Source organism: Chrysemys picta, chromosome 5, assembly GCF_011386835.1.
Source record: "Chrysemys picta bellii isolate R12L10 chromosome 5, ASM1138683v2, whole genome shotgun sequence".
Lineage (NCBI taxonomy): Eukaryota > Metazoa > Chordata > Testudines > Emydidae > Chrysemys > Chrysemys picta.
Genome location: NC_088795.1, coordinates 21,017,226 through 21,041,055, shown reverse-complemented (window position 1 = coordinate 21,041,055; position 23,830 = coordinate 21,017,226). Strand labels below are relative to the sequence as shown.

General features: G+C 40.9%; 1 protein-coding gene across 34 annotated transcripts in view; it reads left to right on the top strand.

The window, feature by feature from the left end:
• PDLIM5 (PDZ and LIM domain 5) overlaps nt 1-23,830 on the top strand; it is a 233,188-nt gene that overhangs the window by 38,711 nt on the left and 170,647 nt on the right. For 26 of the 34 annotated variants that reach the window (XM_008179117.4, XM_024099936.3, XM_065596085.1 and 23 more), the window contains exon 2: nt 2,339-2,475. In XM_008179117.4, coding sequence (XP_008177339.3) covers nt 2,380-2,475 — 96 coding nt within the window. In that variant the 5' untranslated portion in view covers nt 2,339-2,379. The other 8 variants (XM_065596069.1, XM_065596082.1, XM_065596073.1 and 5 more) reach the window with 7 other exon arrangements.

Here is a 23,830-nt window from a genome sequence, read left to right as displayed (position 1 = left end):
TCAGTAAATCTATTAGGTTCTTCTTTAGTTCTCTTTCCCCATATCCCAAATAAGTTCTCTAGTTTATGAGATGCCGATGTTTCAATGCAAGCTCAAAGCTGGAGAGTGCCGGGGGTGGGGGGGGTGGGGGGGGGTGGGGGAGGGGAGAGAGCACATTATACCTTACCATGCCAAATGCCTTCCTTTGCAGTTAGTTACTGTAATTTTTGGGTTATTTTGTATCTTTTCCTGGATTTTTGGTAGTTGCCCCCTTCCTTTCTCTTTTTAACGCATGCAGGAAAAATTATTCACACGCTTAATTTTTGCTTTGAGTTAGGAAAAAAAATCTTGTCAATTCTTACTGGTGATCAGAGACAATCTGGTGTTGATGTGTCCCAACACATTAGATAAGGTTCCTTTTTCCACAGTCATTAATTTGTGATAGCTTATTATATTAGTGTGATTACTTTAGGGGAACAAAACATTTTCATATGGTAGTAAAATCATTAGTAAACTAAAGTGCATATTTATATGGGATTCAGTGTTTAGTACATAGAATAATTCTTGCTTGAACTAGTGTGCAGGTCCTATAAGGATCATATCTCAAACTCTGTGGACATTCCCTTTTGTGTGGGTGAGTGAGAGGGAAGGAAGGAAGAGAAGGAATCTTTGAACTAGGGAGACACAGTCACATGCGGAGGGGAGCACAGGAGATGGAGATGTAAGTGAGCCAGGTTCTGTCCTAGAATTCAGTGGGAGCCATGGTCCTTTTTGTGGCTTCTGACATGAGGGTGTAAGTAGTTCAGGAACTGCCTCAGTTCTGAAACAATCTCTGTTGTTGGCTTGGAGGAGTAGTTTCTAAAGGTTATCTTGTTAGCTTGCCTTACCTGAATGCTCTTCTTTTTATTTAGTTAAATGGACCTACTGGTGTGAATAAGACTTAGTTTGGCCCAGGGAAACAAGGCTGAACAGCTAGCCCTTTTTTTTTGTTTTTTTTTTGGTGAGGTGTTTCTGGAAATCTATATAATTACATTATTTTTCCTCAAGAAATGACTTTAGTGCATTGTTAAATTTCTGGTGAGAGATTTTGTAGAACTTCCCAGATATTCATCTTCCCATAGAAATGAAATTGTTTTATTAGTACAGTATCCATAAATCTATTACTTTAAAAATAAGTAACCTGTAGTCTAAGTATAGTGAAAAATAATTCTTGCCGTACTTGATAATATTTGAAACACACTTTCTTCTACTCGACTGAAGTTCCACCTTAAATCTCCTGTATTAACTATGGAATCTTACAGTGATTTGGTGTAGTCTTACAGTAATCCACCCCTTAGTGTGTGCACTCTCTCTCCCTCCCCGCTTCAAATATATAAAAATAGAAGGCAGCTACTATCTAAGACGTCATTGTAATATTGCCTATATGTGGTGTAGCTGAAGCTGTTATCTTTGACACTGAGCAACAAAATTAAGTGCACAGCGTGCCTCTTAAAGGTAATCCTTCATCCTTGTTTGGGGAGGAGGGGAAATAATCTTGAGATTCTTTTAAAATACTCTTTCTTAGTTTAAAGAAGTTGCCTTGGTATTTGTATACAACTTTCTGTGGTTATAAATTTTTGCGTTTCTTTTTGATTTCTTCTGTATGTGCCTAATAGGAAATTGGGGTTGGATGTACATTAAACTGTAGGTAAACATGCCAAGAAGAGAACATTTTTTCTTTCTGAATAACTTTGACTTTAAAATTTGTCGTTTTTGATACTTGAATTGTTACCAAAACATGCACACTCCTTGGCAATTAGTTTTTATGTGGTAAATGTACCTGTGTACCTATGACTAAATACATAATATCACAGGAAATTAATGTGCCAACATCTCTTACATTAACTATTAAAAATTTTATGTACTTAAGTAATTTTTAAAGACCACTGTCAATTTAAATTTGGTCCAATGCTTACATTTTGCAAAAAAAAAAAGCTTAAATAACCTCCAAACAGAAGCCTAGAGGAAATATTTCCATGTCTTTTTTTCCTGCAGAAAACAATTGTTAAAAAATCATTGCATGCAGTGTGTGAAACCCAAATATTGCAGTGCTAAGAATCAGAAAGTAAAACTAAATTGATTATTTTTCTTTTTCTAAATTGACAAGTCAAAAAGTCAACAAAAAGCACAAATAGTGGCAAACTAGACTTTTTAAAGTCCATTTACTTTTACTAATATAAGGTCTTACAGAACAGAAAAAGCTTGTTTGCAACATATATTTAAATTGACAGGGTCCCTTTTAAGTTAACGTGTGCATTTCCATTTCACTGTGTACATATCCTGTTAAAATTTACAATAAAAATTTAATCCTCTTCCACAGGCATTTTATTATCTGGAATTAGACCTTCAGCATCCAACACCATGAGCAACTACAGTGTGTCTTTGGTCGGCCCTGCTCCTTGGGGTTTTAGGCTTCAAGGTGGAAAAGACTTCAACATGCCTTTGACCATCTCTAGGGTGAGCCATTTTTGCCTTTATAGACTTTACAGAAATGTCTGGTTCATCACGTAGTACCTGAAATCTGCAAAGATGAGTATTTCTGTAATCATCTTGCTGAATGTGAGGACTGATCACTTGTACAGCGGATAGAAGTATTTCCTTTCATCCTTGCTTCCGTAGATGTGTGTGTAAGAAGCAGAGGTGGAAAGTTGCTGACATAAGTTCTGTCATGTCTTAAGCTAAAGTTAGCTTTTGAGCAGCAGGATGCTTGGACCCCCCCCCCCTCACCTCCCCTCCCCTCTCCCCCCGGCAATGGAGGGCAGAAGAGGATGCATATCTCTCAAGCGGGAGGGGACATGGATCTTTAATGAGAAAATAGCTTGTGTTGCCTATGTGTATCCAGCATATATTAACTGAGTTTATGGTCTTTAAGTATCTATTCTTGCAAAATCCTCCTGTTTAAAATTTTAAAAAAGGTAGTTAAACTATGTACAGTACAATGTTCCCTCTAACTTTTTACACCCATGTGCAGAATGTATTTTGTTATGTGCACCAATATGGAGGTGATGTGTGGTGAGGGTGGGGCCGAAGGGTTCGGAATGTGGGAGGAGGCTCAGGGCTGGGGCAAAGGGATAGGGTGCAGCGGTGGTGGTGAGAACTGTGGCTGGGGGAGCAGGTTCTGAGGTGGGGCCAGGGATGAGGGGTTTGGGGTGCAGGAGGGGGCTCTGGGATGGGGCAGGGGGATGGTGTGTGTGGGGGGGTGAGGGCTCGGGCTGGGGATGAGGGGTTTGGGGTGGGACCAGGGTTTGGGGTGCAGACTGCCTTGGTGGTGGGGCTGGGGAGAGAGGACTCTCCCAGCCTTCTCTTGCTGTAGCAGCCTGGGAGAGAAGTGCCTCGCCATGGCATCTCTGGGGCCGGGGCTGGGGGAGAGGCACCTCTTCCTACCTGCGCAGACCTTGATAGCCTGCTGCGTGGCCGTGCAGCTTAGAGGGAGCTTAGGTGCCATAGTTGTGAATGGTGTTTCATTAAAATGTGCCTGAATGAACATGCCAATTTCTCACAGCTGTTGTACAGTGTATTGCTCTAAAATGCTGCTATTAAAAGGGTTTGAGGAGCTAAGTCAAAACAGATAAAATCTTTGTACGAATAACAATCCAGTGTCTAGCTAGAGCTCACTACCCTCAAATAGCGTTTAATGGATATTTTTCTTTGGATCTAGGCTGAGTTTCAAAACCTTCCTCAAATGTCTGAGGCTGTTATATTTGGCGTGTATAACATAATTATACCAAGTTTGCAGTATTGAGGCTTTCAGAATATTAGGAATCCTAGTTAGAGAAGAGTTTATTTTACTTCTCTAATACGTGTTTCCTCTGTGTAAACCAATTTTTTTTGAAGGGCAATTCTACTATAAAAGTATTTATGTGAAAATGGCATCTTATTTAACAGATTGTCTCATGCCCTCTCCCCCAACACTTACCCTATTTACTTCAGTGACAAAGATAAGTTACTACTTACACCTGTTGAGTGCAGTGTCAATACTGCCCTGGGAGAGGGATTTGGTTTCTGTTGCATCATCAAACTTCGCTTTTTCAGTTGCAGGTTCAAATACTGCTGGTTCATTTAAACCTACATAACCTTATTCAACTGTGGGTTACGCTGTTGCGATCAAGGTGAAATTTTGGCCCTGCAGCCTATTTTATTTAAATAATACCGAATTGAGTGCTATAGAAATGACCTCAAATAAATACAAACTTATGACAGTTGATGCCTGAACCAGAGGGTGTACTGCATACTTTTTTAAACCTAGGGTGAGGTTTGCATGACTGACAGGAGAATCTCGACAAATGATTTTGAGTTTACTGAGGCAGAGAAAACATGGAATCTAACAAGGCTGTTTTTACAGTCACTTTTCAAAGAACCACCACATTTCTTAAAGTCTAGGTTACATTCAAGTGCCTCTAGATCCATCAACATCATTGGCTTGCTTTTGAATGTATCAAACTTGTCACTTGAGGCTTTGGATTTTTTCAAATTAGGTCTCAGTTGGGCTTCTAGTATGATGGCTGTCAGTTTCCATGGGCAAGAACTATGACTGTGAATTGTGAGTGCAGCTGGTTGCACCTGGAGATTTAACCCTTTGAGTTGCAGGTATGAACTGCTCACATGGCAAGGAATGATTGCCAAGCTGTTGAAACATAGGTCCTAGACATTTTTTGGTCAGGAACTCTTATTTGGTACACATCCCAATACCTATCAAACCGTGGTAAATGATAGAAAATAATACTACGACTCCTAGTGTGTTTTGAGAACCAGAGTGCAGCTACATTATGAGAGCGGGTAGATTTAAAATATCATTCCCTCTCTCTGCCAAGCTTTGGTTTAAGACTATGTACTACACTTATCCTTGACTAACATTGCTTAATCCACGTGGCACATATTTAAATGTGCTGTTGTATTGAGATGCACTAAAGAAATACACAAATTGGTCTAAACAATTGAATCTGTAATCCCCAGTCCTCTGATCCTATGCCAACTGGCCTAAGACTCCATCTGAGTAGCTCACGTTGCAGGATTGGGGCCATAATAATCTGAGCCAAAATTAAAAAAAGAAAGAAAGAAAAAAGTAAAATTTGGCACCTCTACATGAGCTCTACCCCTTCTGGGTTGTTTCTTTTCACTGTAAGTTGGTGTGTGTGTGTGTGTGTGTGTGTGTGTGTTTGGTCTGGAGTTAAAATGTACTTAGTTTTGGTATGCAAATCCTCCTCCTCTTCCTATCTGATAATTTGAAGAGTTCAGTCTTGTGTCCCTTATACACTAGCACAGCATGTACAACACGCCATCCTTCTCTTCCCAGTGAAGCATAAATGCCTTTCCTGTGTCGTTAGGCTGCTAATTAAAGAGTTTTGAACATACTGATTTAATAAAAAAGGTAAGCAGCAGAGTTATTTCTGTTCTCTTACAAAGGTCCTGCTGTCTCTCGTGACCTTCTTGGGTTTTGTGCAGTCATGCCTGGAATTCATTCTGGGCTGTGATGGTGAATCTTGGTCATTGTGTTGACAACTAATATCTTGCTGTAGCTTTGTTTTAACTCCTTGCTTTAAGTTTAAACAATACTTAACACAACAGTATTCTCTGTAGTTGACCAATAGTAAGTTGGTCTCCTAAAAGTATTGAAATAACCTGTAAAGTTCTTAAGTAAAAGGCTTTAATTTAAGAAACTTGCATCTCCTGTGACTGTCCTCAAGAAAGTTCATTCATCTTGCTATTGCTATTTTAATGGCATTAATTAGTGGTGCCATTACTAGAAAAATAAGAGTAGACTGAGTTCCTCCATTGAAATTTTTGCAGTGGCAAATGTGAATTAAGGGTTTTTAATTTGTTATAGTGTCAAATAGGTCACAAACATTTGTACTCATACACTTGTACACTGTGTATTTAAATTTGAATCCTATAAAGCATTTGTGGTGCTTGTCATGACTGAGTGACACTGTTAAAGTAATACAGAAATGTTACTATTCAAAAATGAGTTTATATATAAAACGTTAAGCAAGAGTCTGCTCTTAATCTAATGGGTGACACACAACCATGCAAAAATACAGGGATAGGTGGAAAAGACCCAGGGAGTAGTTGGCAGAGAAACTTGGGTGGGGTATAGGAAGTTTTGAGGTTTTGGGGAGGAGATAGCAGAGATATTTGCGGGACGTGAGTTTTGGGATACTTTCAAAGTGAGAAGGTTGAACTACAGCTTTGATGCTTCAAGATGTTGAGCACTCTGGTTCCCATCCAGCAATGCACTTAAGCAAGTGTTTAACTTTAAGCATATGACTAATCTGATGGGACTGCTCCCAATACTGAAGTTAAGGATCAAACCCGATATGTGGAAGAAGATGGATACAGGTGCTCTGATTTGTTATTCTAATAAAGACTGATATATGGGCCTGATCCCATTTCTTTTAGACCTCATTGGCAGCAGGAGACTGGGCTGATAGATAAGAAAGAAAGTCTAAAAGTGAGACAGACAAATGCTATGGCACTACTTTCATATGGAGAGAATGCAAAAATTATTTGGCCTGAAATAAATGAAAATGGAGAATACTTGATTGGGGATATTCAAAGATTGGACACATCTCAGTATAACCTACCTAGTTCCATATGGCAAAATAAACAGAGCAAAATAAAATAAACAAAACTGAGAAGATGAGGAGAATGTAAATTGCCTTTTACCTTGTTGCATAATCCAAAAATAAGAAACCTGTTATAATTTAAGAGCAGTAAAGTTAGAGCAAATAAAAGCAAATAACATTAGATGCAAGGTATCCACTTCTGGTAGCTACTACCATAGGAAACGAAGACTCCTGTTTTTGCTGTATTTAAAATAAAAACGGCTACCTGACTTCATGTTCATCAACAGCATTGGCAGTTAGGCAGACTGACTATAGCCATAATGAAATCTGCTTCAAGCTTATAAACTGCCTCTGAATCAATGTAGAGCAGTGTTAATAGTACACATAACATGTGTTAATGTGTACTATTTTCTGAAACTTAAAGAACTGTCTCCTGCCAGATTCAGGATAAGGCCCAGTGCTCTGGATGAGTTGATGCTTGATAACATGACTGTAAAAGTAGCATTGTGGATTTTGATAATTATTGTCTCAATTATTTTTATATAAAACTTCCTCTGTTTGAGTAAAAAGAGATTTTTGTTAAGTAATAGCCCAGCAAATTCAGCTTGGACTATGATGATCAAGCTGGTTCTTTTTAATCAGGAACATAATCACCAGTAGTAAAGTATCTGCAGGACAAATTAGCCATCACGGATGCTTAGTTAAGCCCATGCTCTCAGGCAGTCTGGTTGACTGATGACTATTGAGCAGACAGCTTGGGAATGACATTGATAGATACCATTTAGCCTTTGCCAGCTGGATCATTCCTTTTGGTTGTGGACTTAAGGGCAGGTTTCTCACACCAGCACCCCCATTTGGAATTTAAAAGAAAAGTAAGAAATTGATGCAATTTTAAGGACGTACAGTTGAATCTAAAGAGGTTAGGTAAGGTTTCCACAGTAGCACTAACTCAAACACCTTCCACATCGCGCATAACATGCTTAACAATGTAAACATTATGTATAACAATACTTGCAACAAAGAAAACAGAATATGCTGCATATGTGCAATGTGGTTGAATTAATATTGCTGTAGAATTGGCAACTTTTCTATATTCTGACTTCTTTAGGTGTTGCATTCATTTATTTGCATGAAAATTCTGATAGTTGGTTAGAGCTCTATACTTGACTAACAAAACTAGGATAAGACTCAGTAAATACAACTGTAACATCAGAGTTGTCAAAATTGCTGTCCCCTGCAGGGTGTAACGAATAGTGGTGTTTGGTGTCAATATTGCATTCGTTGAGTTATGGTAACCTGAGAGAGCTTTAACCATCCATGCTAAGCGTGATATGTTTGTAATGTGCCAAAATAGGGACTATACGCTTTTGAAGGTGACAAGATTTTTCACGCATTGCTTAATGTTGTTCTATAGCAACACTAAACAAGAAAAGTTAGAAAAGGATTTTATAGCTTTTTAATATTTTAAGTTTTGTGACAAAGCATCCCCTTTATGGGAAAAATATACAATTAACTGTTTGTTAGCAAATACTGTTCAAAGGAGTTCTTTCAAAAGAAATGTTTCTGTCTGGCTTGATTCCCTTCAGCTTTAGGTAACATTTTTTGAACAATGTTCTTTATACATTTTACTTACACTGATAGGTTCTGTGTACATCTTCCAGCTGGCAGCATCCCAGCTCCTCGCAGTACCTCAATTGCCTGATTCTGGCAAAGCATAGGCAATAAGTCAGTCTCTCTCTCTCTCTCTTCCTTCCCCCCCACACACTGTTCCTCCCCCATCCTACCCATTCAAAAAAATAAAAACACCCTATCCCTACTTATGAGACAATGTTCATGATAAAAAGAACGAGGAGTACTTGTGGCACCTTAGAGACTAACACATTTATTTGGGCATAAGCTTTCGTGGACTAAAACCCACTTCATGCTGATGAAGTGGGTTTTAGTCCACGAAAGCTTGTGCCCAAATAAATGTGTTAGTCTTCAATGGTTGTGTAGTTAATGATGAGAGACTTGGGAGATTTGGGTTCAATTCCCAGCTGTGCCTCCAACTTCCTGTGTGAGTTTGGGAGAACTGAGAGACAGAATAATTGAGTCATCCATCTGTAAAATGATGGTGGTAATACTTCCCTCTGTCTGTTGTGTATGTTTACGTTGTAAGCTCTTCAGCGTAGGGACTCTGTGTTTGAGGCTACAATGTGCTTCATCCTATACAACCTTGTTGGGGCCTGTAAGTGCTACTGGTATATAAATAATAATTTATATATTTTATATGTGGAGCAAAGAACCCATTCCCCCACGCCTGTAGAGTCAGTGTCAGAGGGTCACTGTTAGGAAATTCATGCTTCCCTTTAATCCCGTGCTCTTTTTCCCTCTGTTGAAATATATAAAGACATAACCTTATTCTGTAAACTGTATGTACGATTGGATCCATGTGACTTTTTTTCTGCACAAAGCTTGTGTTTCTGTAGCATCTTCGCTTTTTAAAAACAAAATCCTCTCTCCACCTTTGTATTGTTAATGCAACTTTGACTAGGGATCTGCATAGGTTGTGCCACTTGTATTCCACGGTGTGGCTTTAGGATTTCTTGGAAACTACCTATTTAAAAATAAAAAAATAAATAATGCTAGCATCTGTGAAAATAATTGTAAAAAGTGAATAAAGCAGCAAGACACTTTAAATGTTGACTGAGCTGATGCTTGGGTCTCGGGATTGTCAGTTTCCAGTGGGTTGAACCTATTTGATTTATTTACTTTAAGCCACATGTGTTCTGTCTGGTTTAAAAAAAACATGATTGGGATGTAGGGAAATGAAAGCAAATAAAGTGGAATTTCACTCATACAAGTCAACTCCTTTTTCTCTCAGGGAATAACTTTTGATCTCGCCTGGCAAATAAATCAGTAGTAGTTCTGGTAACTATGTGCACTATCCTGCAAGATGTTGAGAGTTACCCGCTTGGGACAGGGCTCTTACTGGCAGCTTCTGGCATTGCAGAACTGGGTTGATTTGGCCAGTGAGTTGGGAGACACCTACCCTTCCTTCCCCGAGGATACCATTCTGAAACACATTTTCATTGTATGGTAGCTTGCATTTGAGTGTCCTAATACCACTGTGTAAAAACCAATGTATATAAAATATTTGTAAGCAATGTCTTTTGCTTTTATAGATGTCCTGTGAAGTCACCAGAGGTAGGGGGACAGGGCTGTTAACTTCCCTTGGAAACATGCAAAGGAAGTGGGGGGTAGCAGACCATTGGGCTTCTTCTGGCCAATGGCTCAATGGTCAGTTTGTGCCACTGGGCACAGAAAGTAGCACGGGGTAGACATTTACAGGGGATTTAAAAAAAAAAAAGGAGAAATTTCCTTGCAAAGGCTGTAAACTGGGGCTTTCTTTTGAATATTAATAGGAAAGAATTAGACTTATTTGCTTTCTCTGTATCTGAGCCTGGCGGCCTGACAACCTTTGTGAACTTCCTGCCATTTCAAGAAGCTATTTTTAGTGCAACTGCTTTTTCTCACTATTCATTCCTGATGGTTATCTTTGAGGGTATTGTGAGAAGAGACATAGCCTTCAAAGGTTGGTTTGTTTTGGTACAGAGCCAGGAGATAACATTGGTCTTGTTGGGGGATTTTAAGAACAGATCTCATATTATCAGGCTATCCATTTAAGGGAAAGTGTGACAGAAAACTGTCCCTCATGTTTCAGGCAATGCGAGTATTGAAAAGGTGACGTTACCACAATCATTAGACAAAAACTGCTTAATATTGTAGCTTATATTTTACATCAAAGTAAGCTAATTTTGTAGGCAAGGAAACATGCTCTCAATCTCCACCTCTGTAAGGAGATACACATGCCACAAATCATCACAGATGGCTCTCTGGTTGGCAGTCTCTGAAGAGAGGTGAATGGTTGAATGGCCATGAAAACTAAACATGTCTTGATACTGAGAAGGGATTGTGCTGATGTTACTTAAGTCTGCAGGGCCGTCAAACCAGTACCATTTTTATGAGAAATAAAGGTGGATGAAACATGTTCTCACTCTCGAACACATCCTGCTCCAGAGTCTCCTAAACTCGAGGTAGAATGGAAGTCTCGCTCATCACGGTCCTTTATCTTGTGTGATCAAGTTTCAGCTATGATTAGAAAAGATAGGGCAATATTGCATTCTCTGGACTGCAAGAAGCTGTACCAGTCAGTTTTTGGGGCAAAGAAAGGGCTGAGACTGAACCACTAGCATTGAACTACCATTAAATGGCAGAGGGGAAAGTTGAGCAGAAAGTATTGGATGTGCAGTGGTGCAAGTACGGTGGCACAGATATTTATAGCTGGTACAGTGTACCGGAAAGACACAGGAGACACCCGCCCCCAGCCCTTCTATGCAGCTGCATCTCCTGACTGGGGTCTGTACAGTAGCTCCACCGGAGGACAGGGCTGGAGGGGGGGAGCATTCAGTTCTACATATGAGTGTAGCAAAAATAATTGGTAGGCGGGGTGCATTCATTGCACCTCTGAATAGATTTGGGGTTTATCTGCACTTGTTTGGATGATCCTGTTTAGCTGCTGTTGGATTAGGTAAATGAAGAAAATGGTACTAGTAGCCACTGGTGAAAAATTTGTTTTAAGTGACTTGTATCTGCCCCAGACTTCCTGTGTGATCCTAAGCAAGGATAGAATCCAGTTCTCCAAAACAGTATTCTCCACGAGACTCTTCATTCTTTTCCTGTAGTCTCCTGTATCATTAACTACAGAATTTGGAAGGTGTGTAGCAAATGAACTGTGGGTCCTACAAACAGCCTAATTGACTACACAATTCTGATTGATTTCCAGAATACCGTCTTTCCTGTGCACTGAATGAGGGAGTGGACTTGTGGCAAAAATAGTATGCGATCATGTAATTGAAGACTGTATCGTCCTGTGTATTCACTAGAGGGCTGAATTAAGATTGCATGGATGGAGCATACTGTATTTGGTGTAGACAGCGTAATCAGTAGAAATGGGATGTTGAGAGAATTTTATTGCCAACTCTAACAGACCTCTACTGAGCATGTGGAAACAGCAGTTTTCAGAGGCCTATAACTCAGACAAATCTGGGTGGCTTTTTTCTTTTTCTTCACAAGGACAGCAAAACTCTGCTCCAGCATATGAAGGTGCTAGAGCTGCTCAGCAAAACAGTTGTCAATATTTTCCTTTAACATTGAAGTACTCTTCCCCCCACCCCCATTGTGGTCTCTAAAACAGCTGAACTTCTTTTTGTTAAAACATTCCTAAAATGTTAACTTGAGGCAGACACCCATCATGGAAAATTTTGACCTAAACAGTTAAACGTTTTTAGCGAAGTTATAAGCAACAGAAATAGAATGGAAAGTGTTAGGTAACCCTAGCTATAGCTATCTGCTTTGCCTATATTGAAACACTCAGATGAATATAATGCATTATTTGAAATCCCAATAAGCTAAAATATGAATCTTGCTTCCAGATCTCTCTCTCATTGCCCTGCTGGAAAGGTCAAATGACTCAACTCACTTTGGAGGGAGTTTGGCTTAACCTGTTTTATTTTAAGGGATATCCTAATGTGGTATCCAGTCCTGTCTAACTTCCATCGCTGACCATCACATTTTGATGCATTTACCCCAGAGAAGAGTGTGTAGTTTATTTTTCATTAGCTATTTCATATTTGTTTTGACAGTTTTTGGAAAAAAGCTAAAATGAGATGTGTAGTAACTGTTTTTTGAGGGCAAGATTGCCAGCTGGGCTAAAATACATACAGGTCTGTCTCATCTTATGCAGGGGTTCCGTTCCGCGGTTAGCGCGTAAAGCGAAAACCGCGTATAGCCAAAAGCCCATTGAGTTCAATGGCGGGCGAAATCGCCCGCACTACAGGTATAGTATTAAAATTGTTGTTTTCTCTGTTTTTTTTTTTTTTTTTGCCGACCGCGTAAAGTTGAAATCGTGCATGTTAAATGCGCGTAAGATGCAACAGACCTGTACATACTGCATTTCATGGCAAGCTGATGCCTGGGTTGGGTAAAGAGATACCATAACCCCAAAGAAATGCAGTGAGGCTGGAAAAAATTGAAATGTCTATGCTCAGCAGAAGCTCCAATTGCTGAATGTGGTATGATTCATTTGGGCTTCTTCAATAACATTTTTCAGAGCAAAGGCAGAATCTTCCAGTCATGTACCTTATTTATTTTGACTTAAGCACTCCTTCATTAGCCTTGGATTTAGTGGACACTTGAGTTACATGGTGTTAGTAGTTAGCACAGGTGATGCTTTCAAAAAACAGTGAGGTTCTTTCTTAATCATGTTTATATTTTGATCATTTTGTGCATGTCTACATGTTAAAAGTGGGGCTAATAATTGGGCCAATATATCTTACGAGACCCTTCCTCTCTCTTGAAGCAAGTTGAAGCCTAGCAGCCTATGCTCTGCTCTCAGCGGGTGCCCCATCTTCACTTTTGAGGTGTGGGCTTCGCCACGCATTAAAAATAAAGATGTACAGAGATGGTCTTGTGTGGTTGCTGGGGAAGTCACAGTGCTGGTATATCTAAACAATTCCATGATGTTCCTCCTCCCCCCCCCCCAAGCTCCCCTTCTTATTTACGCTTCACTGGGGCTGTGGTGTCACTATGCTGACTGCGGAGGCTGCTTCCTATCATCATCTATATTGTGGTACAGCTTCCATCACTGCAGGAGAACATCTGTACTCTACTGGCACTGAGAGGGTCCTGTCAAAATGAGGAATCTACCAAAGGGTGGTTCTGAGGTCATGGACATGAAGGTGGGGAAGAGCTGCCTCTTTAAGACCTTTTGTCCAGGATGCTTGTAGGAGATTCTCGCTCCTCCTCTCTATCCTGGCCATATGGACTCCTACCTATATGTGGTGGTTGAGGTAATGCTGTTTTTCTCTTTGTTGGGACATAGTTGACATTGAGAGCAGAATTCCAAGGGGAACACATGGTGTATGTGAAGAGTCTGTCAATGTCTGTAGTTGGGGAATGGTGAAAATGCTGATTGCCAAGAGCTGAGGGGGCAGTGAGGAGGCTTTTTCCAACCAAAAGGCCTCGATATTTAATTTTTTTAAATCTAAGCGTAGATGGGGTTCAGAAGAGCTGGTAAACTTATAACTTTCAACCTGAAATTTATTTTTCTCTCTCAGTATTTCTGTCATTTGGGAGTAGCCTAAAAAGCAAGCTTTGAAAGGCTAGTGATCTGTTTAAAGTGTTCAATCACAATGACTCTATAATTATAAAATGTGACATGTTTAAAAACTTTCATATGCAATGGTTGAATTGTAATAATTTCTTTTAGAAAATGAACTTTTAAAAAAGAGTAGCAATGTGTAATGTATTTCTGGGTCCATTTCTTCTTGAAAGTGGCAGTGTAATTATGACCAAATTACTTGATCAGCCTTTTCTTATTGTATTAAAACTAGATCTAAATTCTTTTTTACTTCAGGCCTCTATCATCTGTAAGAGGATTCTCCACCCCCTTCACTGAAGGAAAAGAGGCCTTGTGGAAGAATTGGCTGACTTTTATTAGACTAATTGGGAAGTTCTAGGCTTGTAAACATTTCACCATCAATGTTGTGTGTGGTAAATCATATGGTTTCCTTCTGGTTTTCTCAACTACTTAGCATATCTCAATGTTGTGTAGTCATACCAAATAAGGATTTTGTTTTCTTACAGTGCCTGAAGGTATTTTTACTAGCAATTATTCAGGAATGTACAGACATCTACTGGCATCTCAGTCCAAATTTAAACTGCAAGTAGTGTGTCTGTCAGATGATAGTGTAATAGCACTTTGGGATGGGTTTTTGATTTTTGATTTTTTTGGGGGCGTCTTAAATTTTATTGGAAAAGAGTGATACTGATTGGGGTACGGTAATATTTATTTGCTCTCAGACACTTAGCAAAGAAAACAGTAAGCATTACACTGAGTACTTAACCCTTCTCACAAGTGGCAACCTGACTGAGTTTTGGTTCTAATACAGCTTGGTTCTGTTGTGTAATATCTGCACATGTGGATGCAAGCTTTTATCATGAGCTATTTTCTTCAATAGGATGCTTTTTGAAGGCACTAGCCAAATATGTTAATATTACAAACAAACTAAACCTTTTGAACGTACCACTAGTCAGTTTATACAAACTCTCTGTTCTCTGAGAGCTATAGATAAGGGGATTTTCTATTTCCCTTTCTAGCTATCAGACTTCTTGGCAGCTATTTTCAAATGTGAGGAAAAAGTCATAAGAGGTAGTAGCAGTTTGTTTTAGGCAGACTCAAGAACACGTTCAGCCTGTAAGTTAAAATAGTGTGTGTGTGTGTGTGTGTGTGTGTGTGTGTGTGTGTACACAAGGTGATTCTGCAAGTTGCTGAGCAGATCCTCCTGCAAAGCACTTAAGCATGTGGTTAATTTTGAGAACTGAAAAGCTTCTGTGTAGCTCAAAAACTTGTCTCTTTCAGCAAAAGAAGTTGGTCCAATAAAAAAAATATTACCTCACCCACCTTGACTCTTCAATTTTAAGCATAAGAGCCAGCCCCTTGAGACTACTTAAGATGCTTAATATTAAGCATCCCCTTAAGTGCTTCACTGCTCAGCCCCTTGTAGGATCAAGTCTATATTCTTACTCATTTGGTTACTCACGTTTGCAAGAAGAGTGGGATTTTTGCAGGGGGACATGACCCATGTTCCTAGCTATGTTGTCTTCAACTCAACTTGGATGGCCTTTTGACTATGTACTGCATGACCAGCTAATTCTTCTGCATCACTGAAAATACAGTAGGTGAGAATGCGGTAAATCAGGGGTCGGCAACGTTCGGCACACGGCTCACCAGGGTAAGCACTCTAGTGGGCCAGGCCAGTTTATTTACCTGCTGACGCGGCAGGTTCGGCTGATCGCGGCCCCCACTGGCTGCGGTTCGCCGTCCCGGGCCAATGGGGGCGGCGGGAAGCCGCGGCCTGCACATCCCTCGCCCGCACCGCTTCTCGCCACCCCCATTGGCCCGGGACAGCAAACCGCGGCCAGTGAGGGCCGCGATCAGCCGAACCTGCCGCGTCAGCAGGTAAACAAACTGGCCCGGCCCGCTAGGGTGCTTACCCTGGCGAGCCGTGTGCCGAACGTTGCCGACCCCTGCAGTAAATGAAATAGTTTGGGGAGCCTTCTGGGTGAGAGAAGTGGCATTGTTTAAAGGAATGTAGAAAACCGTTATTTACTTGTTTGTTTTTACCCAGCTACAGTCCTGTAAATGCAGTTGAAATGCTCTCATTTATCTTGTTAACTACTTTTTGTAGTATGTGCTCTCAAGTGGCAGCCTGGTATCTATCAAGAAGACGTTTCCTTTTTTGGTATTGTGTGAAAGTCTCTCCTATCTGGGGCTACAGACCAAATAGTTGAACTTCAGAACCAAACAGTGATAGCTGACATTTTTGGCTAAAGCTGGCATATTTTTGAAGAGTTGTGGAATTTGCTGTTTGGAAGAGAAATCTGATGTCTGGAAACAGAAATCACATTCAATCTCTAGAGTTAACAACAGTTTCTTTGACTTGTTGCTGAGGCTCTTAAGTGCTTTTAAAATTTGTTATAGATCTGAGCTTTCAAAAACCTTAACCCCCTTTTCATTAGATAATCAGAGGAGACCTTATTCTGTCTCTGGCTTGTTGAACTGTTCACCTTCTCTGGGAGTGTTCCCTTTGTCAGTTCGTGTACATTTGAACTTTAAAACTTAGAAACTGCTGATCATTACAAATTTGAGTGTCATGAGTTTGTTTTGATACGTGACCTGATGAAAAGTGCTGCTGTCACAGTATTAAGAGAACAGCCTTGGTCAGCTCCATAACTCTGTGCTGGATGGTTTGGGATTAAATAAGGGCTCATTGACATCACTGTAATGACTACAATAGTCTGCTAAAATAAAAGATTAAGGAAGCATGGAGTGTATTGATTTGTTGCTTTGACAGATTCATCTGTTAGATGGGAACAGCTGCTGTCTTCTCCCTGCTCCACTTTGCAGTGAGAAAGTGCCGCTCTCTCACCACAGCGGTAGACGCAACAGGGCATAAGTGTACAATTTTAGATTACTTGGCTGCTGATGTTGCCAAGTCCCAACCCTCCACATCGTCCGTGCATTCAGCGTTCTTATTGGCTCCCCACTATGTAACTCTTGTGCAATAATTAACTCTCTGCACTTTTTAAAAAGGTGTTCTCTAACTTGTTCTCAGCCTAGTCAGTTTGTGTCTCAGTTGTATGCCTTCAGCTACCGTATTATACTGATAACTTGCATATTTACTTCTACTCTCAACATAACTTCCTCAGTTTAATCCCACAACCTTGCTTGTTTCAGACATCTTCTTGGAATGCCTTGCTAGCAACTCAGACTCGTCATAATTGAGCTCTTGATCTTACCCTCCACTATCCCTCCTCACCTTTTTTAGTCCCTGTTCACATAGGGTTACCATATTTCAGCAAGGGAGGAGCCCCGCCCCCGTCCTGCCCTAGCTCCGCCCCTGCCCCTCCCACTTCCCGCCCCCCTCAGAACTCCTAACCCTCCCCCCATTCCTTGTCCCCTGACTGCCCCCTCCTGGGACCCCTGCCCTTAACTGCCCCGCAGGACTCCACCCCCTATCTAAGCCTCCCCGCCTCTTGTCGCCTCATCCAACCACTCCCCACCCCCTGACAGCCCCCCCCGAACTCCTGACCCATCTAAACCCCTCTGCTCCCTGTTCCCTGACTGCTCCGATCTCTCTTCCCACTCCTGCCCCCTGACAGCCCTGCCCCCAGAACTCCCTCCCCCCCCCCCGCTCCTTGTCCCTTGACTGCCCCCTCCTGGGACCCCTGCTCCTAATTGTCCTCCAGAACCCCACCCCCTACCTGTACCCTGATTGCCCAAAACCTTATCCACCCCCCGAAAGCCCCCCCGAACTCCCGACCCCCCCCATCTCTTGACTGCCCCATCCAAAACCTCCCTGCCCCTTCTCCAACCCCCTGGGTCCCTTGTTGTTGGCCTTCGCCTAATGTCTCTGTGAGCTTGCTCAGGAACGGCCTGAGCCGTTCATCCTGGCACGCTGGGCAGCAGGGGAGGAGCTCCAGACTGCCGGAGGCGATCTGCGAATGCAGGGAGGGAGGGAGTGATCTCTGCTGCAGGGGAAGCGGAGGAGGGGCTCTCTCTGGCTGTCGGAGCCCCATGTAAGTGGCACCATCCGGCCGGCTGCCTTGTTAGCCGCGCACGCTCTGCATGGGGGGGGGGGGAGAAGTCCGGACATTTACAAATTCCCCCTGGACACTATTTTTAGCTCAAAAAAACGGACATATCCGGGGGAATCCGGACGAATGGTAACCCTAGTTCACAAGACCTCCACCCTCTCACTCATTCAGGCCCATAACCAGTGTTTTCTGCCACACAAGTCCCAGGCATATCTAAAATCTGCTGCTGCTTCCTCTCTGTTTCCAAGAGCCAACCTTTACTCTTAGTCCACATCTGAAACTTTACTGCAGGCCCTTATTTCCTATCTTGACTCATGCATTACCCTCCTCTTAGGTTTCTTGACATTATTAATCTGTTATACATATTTTATTATAAGTAAACAAACCACCTTGCAAACTGTATACAGCTAGTTTAAACAGCCAAGTAAACACAACATTACCCTCCTACTTTTGTGTGTGTGTGTCTTTACACCGCTTTTTGGAGTGAGCTTCCTAGCTTGGGCTAGCTTGGCTCACACTAGCACTCTAAAAAATACCTGTATAGATGGCGCTTTGAAGTAGCAGTTTGGGTTGGAACCTGGGCTCTGAAGCCTAGGGTGAGGGTTGGCTTCAGAGCCCAAGCCTCAGCCTGAGCTGTCACTTCAAAGCACTGTTTGTCCAGTTATTTTTAGAGTGCTAGTGTGAGCCCCCTAATTCACATCTGTTGACCTGGGCTGGGAGGCTCACTCCAGAATGCTGTGTAGACATACCCTCCTACACTCACTGAATTTTTTTTTAATTTTGGGGACAGAACCAAGCTCCTACTATGTTTTCACAGTGCCTAAAACAATGGGGCCCTTCCTGACTTGAGTGCCTAGGTCAGGGGTCGGCAACCTTTTAGAAGTGGTGTGCCAAGTCTTCATTTATTCACTCTAACTTAAGGTTTTGCGTGCCAGTAATACATTTTAACATTTTTAGAAGGTCTTTTTCTATAAGTCTATAATATATAACTAAAGAGTTGTTGTATGTAAAGTAAATAAGGTTTTTAAAATGTTTAAGCAGCTTCATTTAAAATTAAAATGCAGAGCCCCTCCGGACCGATGGCCAGGACCCGGGCAGTGTGAATGCCACTGAAAATCAGCTCGCGCGCTGCCTTCGGCACGCATGCCATAGGTTGCCTACCCCTGCTCTAGGTGCTACAGTAATAAGTATAATGATAGTTTGGTAAATAATGGCTGCTTAACTTTTTAAAATATTTTACATTCCTTTATACTTAAATATCGTTAAATGGTTATTGTTACATTGTTTCTCCCAATGCACTAAGCCAAGTACATGTAGAAACACAATTAACCCAAAATAATAATAAAACTAAATTACAAGTCCATTTTTAGCAAGTGTCTATTTACTGCACAGCTGATTCAAGCCCTTAGAATACATTTCCATTCTCCTAAAGGCTCAAATTGGGGAAGAGAGGGGAGATGAAAAAAAGTTAGTGGTTTTTAACTTTCAAAAGCGAAAATATTTTCGAAAATGTTGTGGTTTTTCTTTTTAATTCCTTATCAGATTGAAGTAGCTACTGTTGAGTATATTGTATTTACAATAATGATTGACGTAGAGTTGCAGGAAATATTCCCATTGGCAAATGAAATGATCTTATGATCAACTTTATATAATATGAGCAGCCTATTTGGGCGAGAATGCAGAACAAGGGAAATCTTAAAATGGAAAAAAAATTAACAGGCAAGTGCTTAATTTTGCATTTAAAATGGTCCATGTAATCCAGTCAAGTGAAATCGGGTTTGGTTTTAACTACTCTATGTAAAATTTCTAATCGCCGTGTGTGTGTGTGTGTGTGTGAGAGACAAGTACAGTCCATTGCTTTCAACTTGGGGACTTGCTCCTGGTTCGGCAGGGAGAAGAGGCTAGTCTGAGAGGGACACAATTTGTACTGCCTTAATTTAAGTAGCCCTCTGGCTGAAAATGTCTTGCTGTCAAAATGAAATCCACCAGAGTGTGTGTGTGTTGCTAGCTCACTTCAGAAGCCACCATTACTCTCTGCCAAAGCAGAGTGGAGGGACAAGGAGAGTATACGACAGGACAGGCATAAGGGAGATGGTGAGAGCTCACTATCAAATCATGTTTTTATTAACATCAAAGATAATTGGCAAAAAGCTTCAGATGGCAACTAATGAAAACTTACTCTCATCGCACTTGCTATGCAGATAACTATCTTTATAGGGCTGATTTGTTAAAAGCACTTGCCACTCTAGCTTAATAAACTCTTGTCTCCAAGTAGGAATCAAAGTATTCCATTCTCCTTTAGACATCCTTTGTCACTTCCTAAGTCGCTCCCTTTTCTCTTTTAGTCTTTGCAAAAGCATTGCACATATAGGACGAGATCCTCAACTTGAATAAAATCAGCATAGCTCCATTGCCTTAGACCAGTGGTTAGCAACCAATTTACCACTATGGGCTGCAAGCAATATTACCTGTGTGGCCCTGAGGATGTTGCATGGGCCGCAGCTGTGTGCTGATTGGGCCGCAGGTTGAGAACCACTGACTTAGATCATGTGAGGATCTGGCCTATGTTTTCATCATTAGGTGACTGTCATCCTGAAGAAACTTCAGCTCTTAGTATATTTTGTGTCCTCTTTCCTTTCTGAATCCTTCTATCCCAACTATCTACCAGATAAAAGAACAGGAGTACTTGTGGCACCTTAGAGACTAACAAATTTATTAGAGCATAAGCTTTCGTGGACTACAGCCCACTTCTTCGGATGCATAAATAAATTTGTTAGTCTCTAAGGCGCCACAAGTACTCCTGTTCTTTTTGCGGATACAGACTAACACGGCTGCTACTCTGAAACCTATCTACCAGATGAAACATGAAGCCTGTTGGGGTTTTTTGTTTGGTCAGGAGAAGTAGGCTATAGTACCGATGATATGTTTACACTGTAATCATGGGATGTTATGAAAGCTAAAGTAGATGCACCTGAGCTAGCTTTAATCTAGCCTGCTCGGATAGTGAAGCCATGGCAGTGTGTGTTTTCAGTGTGGGTTAGCCTGCAAGTGATTACTCCAGGTTATTGGTAGGTTCATACACCCTGTGCAGAATCAGGCGTTGCAGTGATTTCATAGTTCTGGAATCTGCGTATCTTGAGGAAAGCTAGCTCAGGTATGTCTACTTGAGCTGCAGTGACACCCTGTGATTGCAGTATAGCCATAACCCGAGTGTTGCATTTCTTGCAAACAGACCAAAAATTCTGCATTGGGAAACTAATTGTTGGCCTACAAAGGGGAAGTTCACCTTGTTGCCTTGATTTTGTTATGCTAATTCAAAACATCGTTAACAAAACTAGGATTTCAGGCTTTCTCATGTGCATACTTCTGTTTTGAGTGAAATTTTGTGGCCTGAGTTATGCAGGAGGTCAGTTTAGATGAGCCTAATAATACCTTCTGGCTTTAAAATCTGTTAAGACAGTTTGACAGGCATTCTTTTGATGGTGTTGTGTTGCTTTTGTTCTCTAACAGTTTGCAAACAGAGGTAACCTATAGACTGTGGCAAGATCGCAGCAATACTTCAAAGCTCATTTTGTAAAACCATACCAGTTTTTTTGCTTGGGCATAGATTTACTTCATTCTTGGTTCAATAGAAAATTAAACTTTTTTGAATTTCATTCACCCTTTATGCCAAAGTATGGATATGTTGCCTTTTCCGGAAGGTAAGGTCTTCTGTGGCAATCTGTGCTTTTAAAAAGAATTCTTAGATGGTATTAACTGAGTTGGAAGTAATAGTCTCAAAGTTACCAGTTGAGCATGTCAATTCCCCGTCCACTCAGTTTGTCAGTTTTGGACGGGGGATCAGAACTTTGTTTAATAGGTTTGATCTAAGCAAGATTAAAATATAGATATGGTGGCCGTGTAGCAGGGCTGGGTTCATTTTACAGGCTAGCTGACTCTTGGAATGTGATGGAAGCAAAACAGCCCCTAAAAAGGGCGTAGTTCAAGTTACTTAACTTTCTGGGTTTAAAAGTCTCCTTTGACTGGCTTTGAAGGGGAGTGGGAGGTCAGAGGGAAGACAAAATCCTTTCCCAGCTTCCTTGGATAGGTGGGAGGTGCCTAAAGTGTGGGTTCTTGAAAGGAAAGTCAATACAGTGACATACTCAGTTCATGAATACAAAAGAAATCCATGTTAACTCTTGTGACTTTATTACCAGTTTCACAGCATTTGATGGGGCTTTTTTTGCTGTGTTTTAAAAGTCCCAACTCCTGGGACTTGTGCAGTTCACATGAAAACAGTTTCTCAATTTAAAATAAATAAGCCATCATAATTGGGGAGAAAAGCTTGAAACATGAGCCCCAAAGACTCAAAAACCAGAAAGCAAGTGAAAAGTCAAAATATATGTGGCTGTAAAATCGTGAGATTAAAAGAATCTTAAGACTTTTGAGGCTATCTTGCGATTTTTCTTTCAATGCATGGTCATAGCAATACCAAGTACCATAGTTGGACAGCGTTATAAATATTGCCAGGCTTTAAGATACAGCCATGACTTGGCTTGTTATACACTTTGGGGCGGGGGCGCGGTGGTATTTCTTAATGAACTGCTGGTGATATTTTAGGTACGCCTACATTTAGATGTAAATGGGCAAATTGTTAACATAAGTGTGTCTTCAGAGCTTTACTATCAGAGTTAAATTCGTTTCAATGTGTGGATTAAAATGCATCAATTTACTTTTTTTTTTAAATTATCAGAACATACTTAATAAAACAGAAATTGGCCAACTGTGAAACATGTTATGATTTATTGTATATTGCTTAGAGTAAAATACATTGTGCAGCAGCTGGTTTTTTAAGACAATCAGAAACAGTATGTGGTAGAATTTGACCCTGTCAGAAAAACAAACAGGGCAAAGAGTCTGGTTGTTGACTCTGTATTTAGTTTCCCATGAACATAGCAGAAGAGGAAGCATTTTTTTTTTAAAGGGGGGGGGCAGTATTTGTGTTCTTTCCTGTCTGTTAGGATTTGGTTTGCTGTTAGAACTGCAGTGCCCTGAAACTTGTTTCAGTCAAATCATGAATTAAATTTCGGAGGAGCTCTTTTGCTATTTGTTTGCACATCAGGCTAAACCTTAGTTCTGAATCATACTTTGTATGTAATGTATAGGGATTTCTACGGCTACGTCTACACTAGAGGGCTTACAGTGGGGTAGCTGGATGCAGCTGCACTACTCTTGTGTAGCCATTCTATGCCAATGGGAGAGTGCTGTCTTGTCAACATAATTAAACCACTCCAAATAAGCGGCAATAGCTATGTGGGTGGGAGAAGCTCTCCCGCTGATATAGCGCTGTGCATGCTATGCCGGCATAACTTATGTTGCTCAGGGGTGTGGGCTTTTTTCTTTTTTTTTACACCCCTCAGTAACCTAAATTTTCCCGACATAAGAGGTTGTGTAGACGTAGCCTTAATCTCTGTATTAAGGTTAGAAAGTTACTTCCTAATAGTCCCACTCCCTCCCCTTCAAACAAAATCTCTTCATCTGAACATGTTGAGTAGAATTCTTGTACAAGTAAAAACAGAGTGGATGGCTCTGAAGAGGTTACTGAACACTGGGTATAAATAAAATACTGCTATTTTCACAAGATATTGCAAATAGAAAAATGCACATACTGTGTTTCTAGAACTGATTTTAGCATCAGGGTATTCACCTGTGAAACAGTCCTGATTACAATAATATTTACTAAACTAGGGTTAATGCCTTTAAATATTTAAGGGAAAGATAGATTCATGTCATGGTACTTTCTCTGTGCGCCAAGAAATCTTGGAAGGATTTATTTCCTGATGTTTCTAATTTAGGGTGACCAGATGTCCCTGATTTTATAGGGACAGTCCTGCTTTTTTTTGGGGGGGGGGTCTTTTTCTTAGGCTCCTATTACCCCCTCCATCCTCCATCCCAATTTTTCACATTTGCTGTCTGGTCACCCAATTTTAATTGTAGGGGGACAGATCCTCAGCTACTATAAATCAGTGTGGCTTTGTAGTCTTGACTGGTGCTCGCTGAGCATCTGGCCC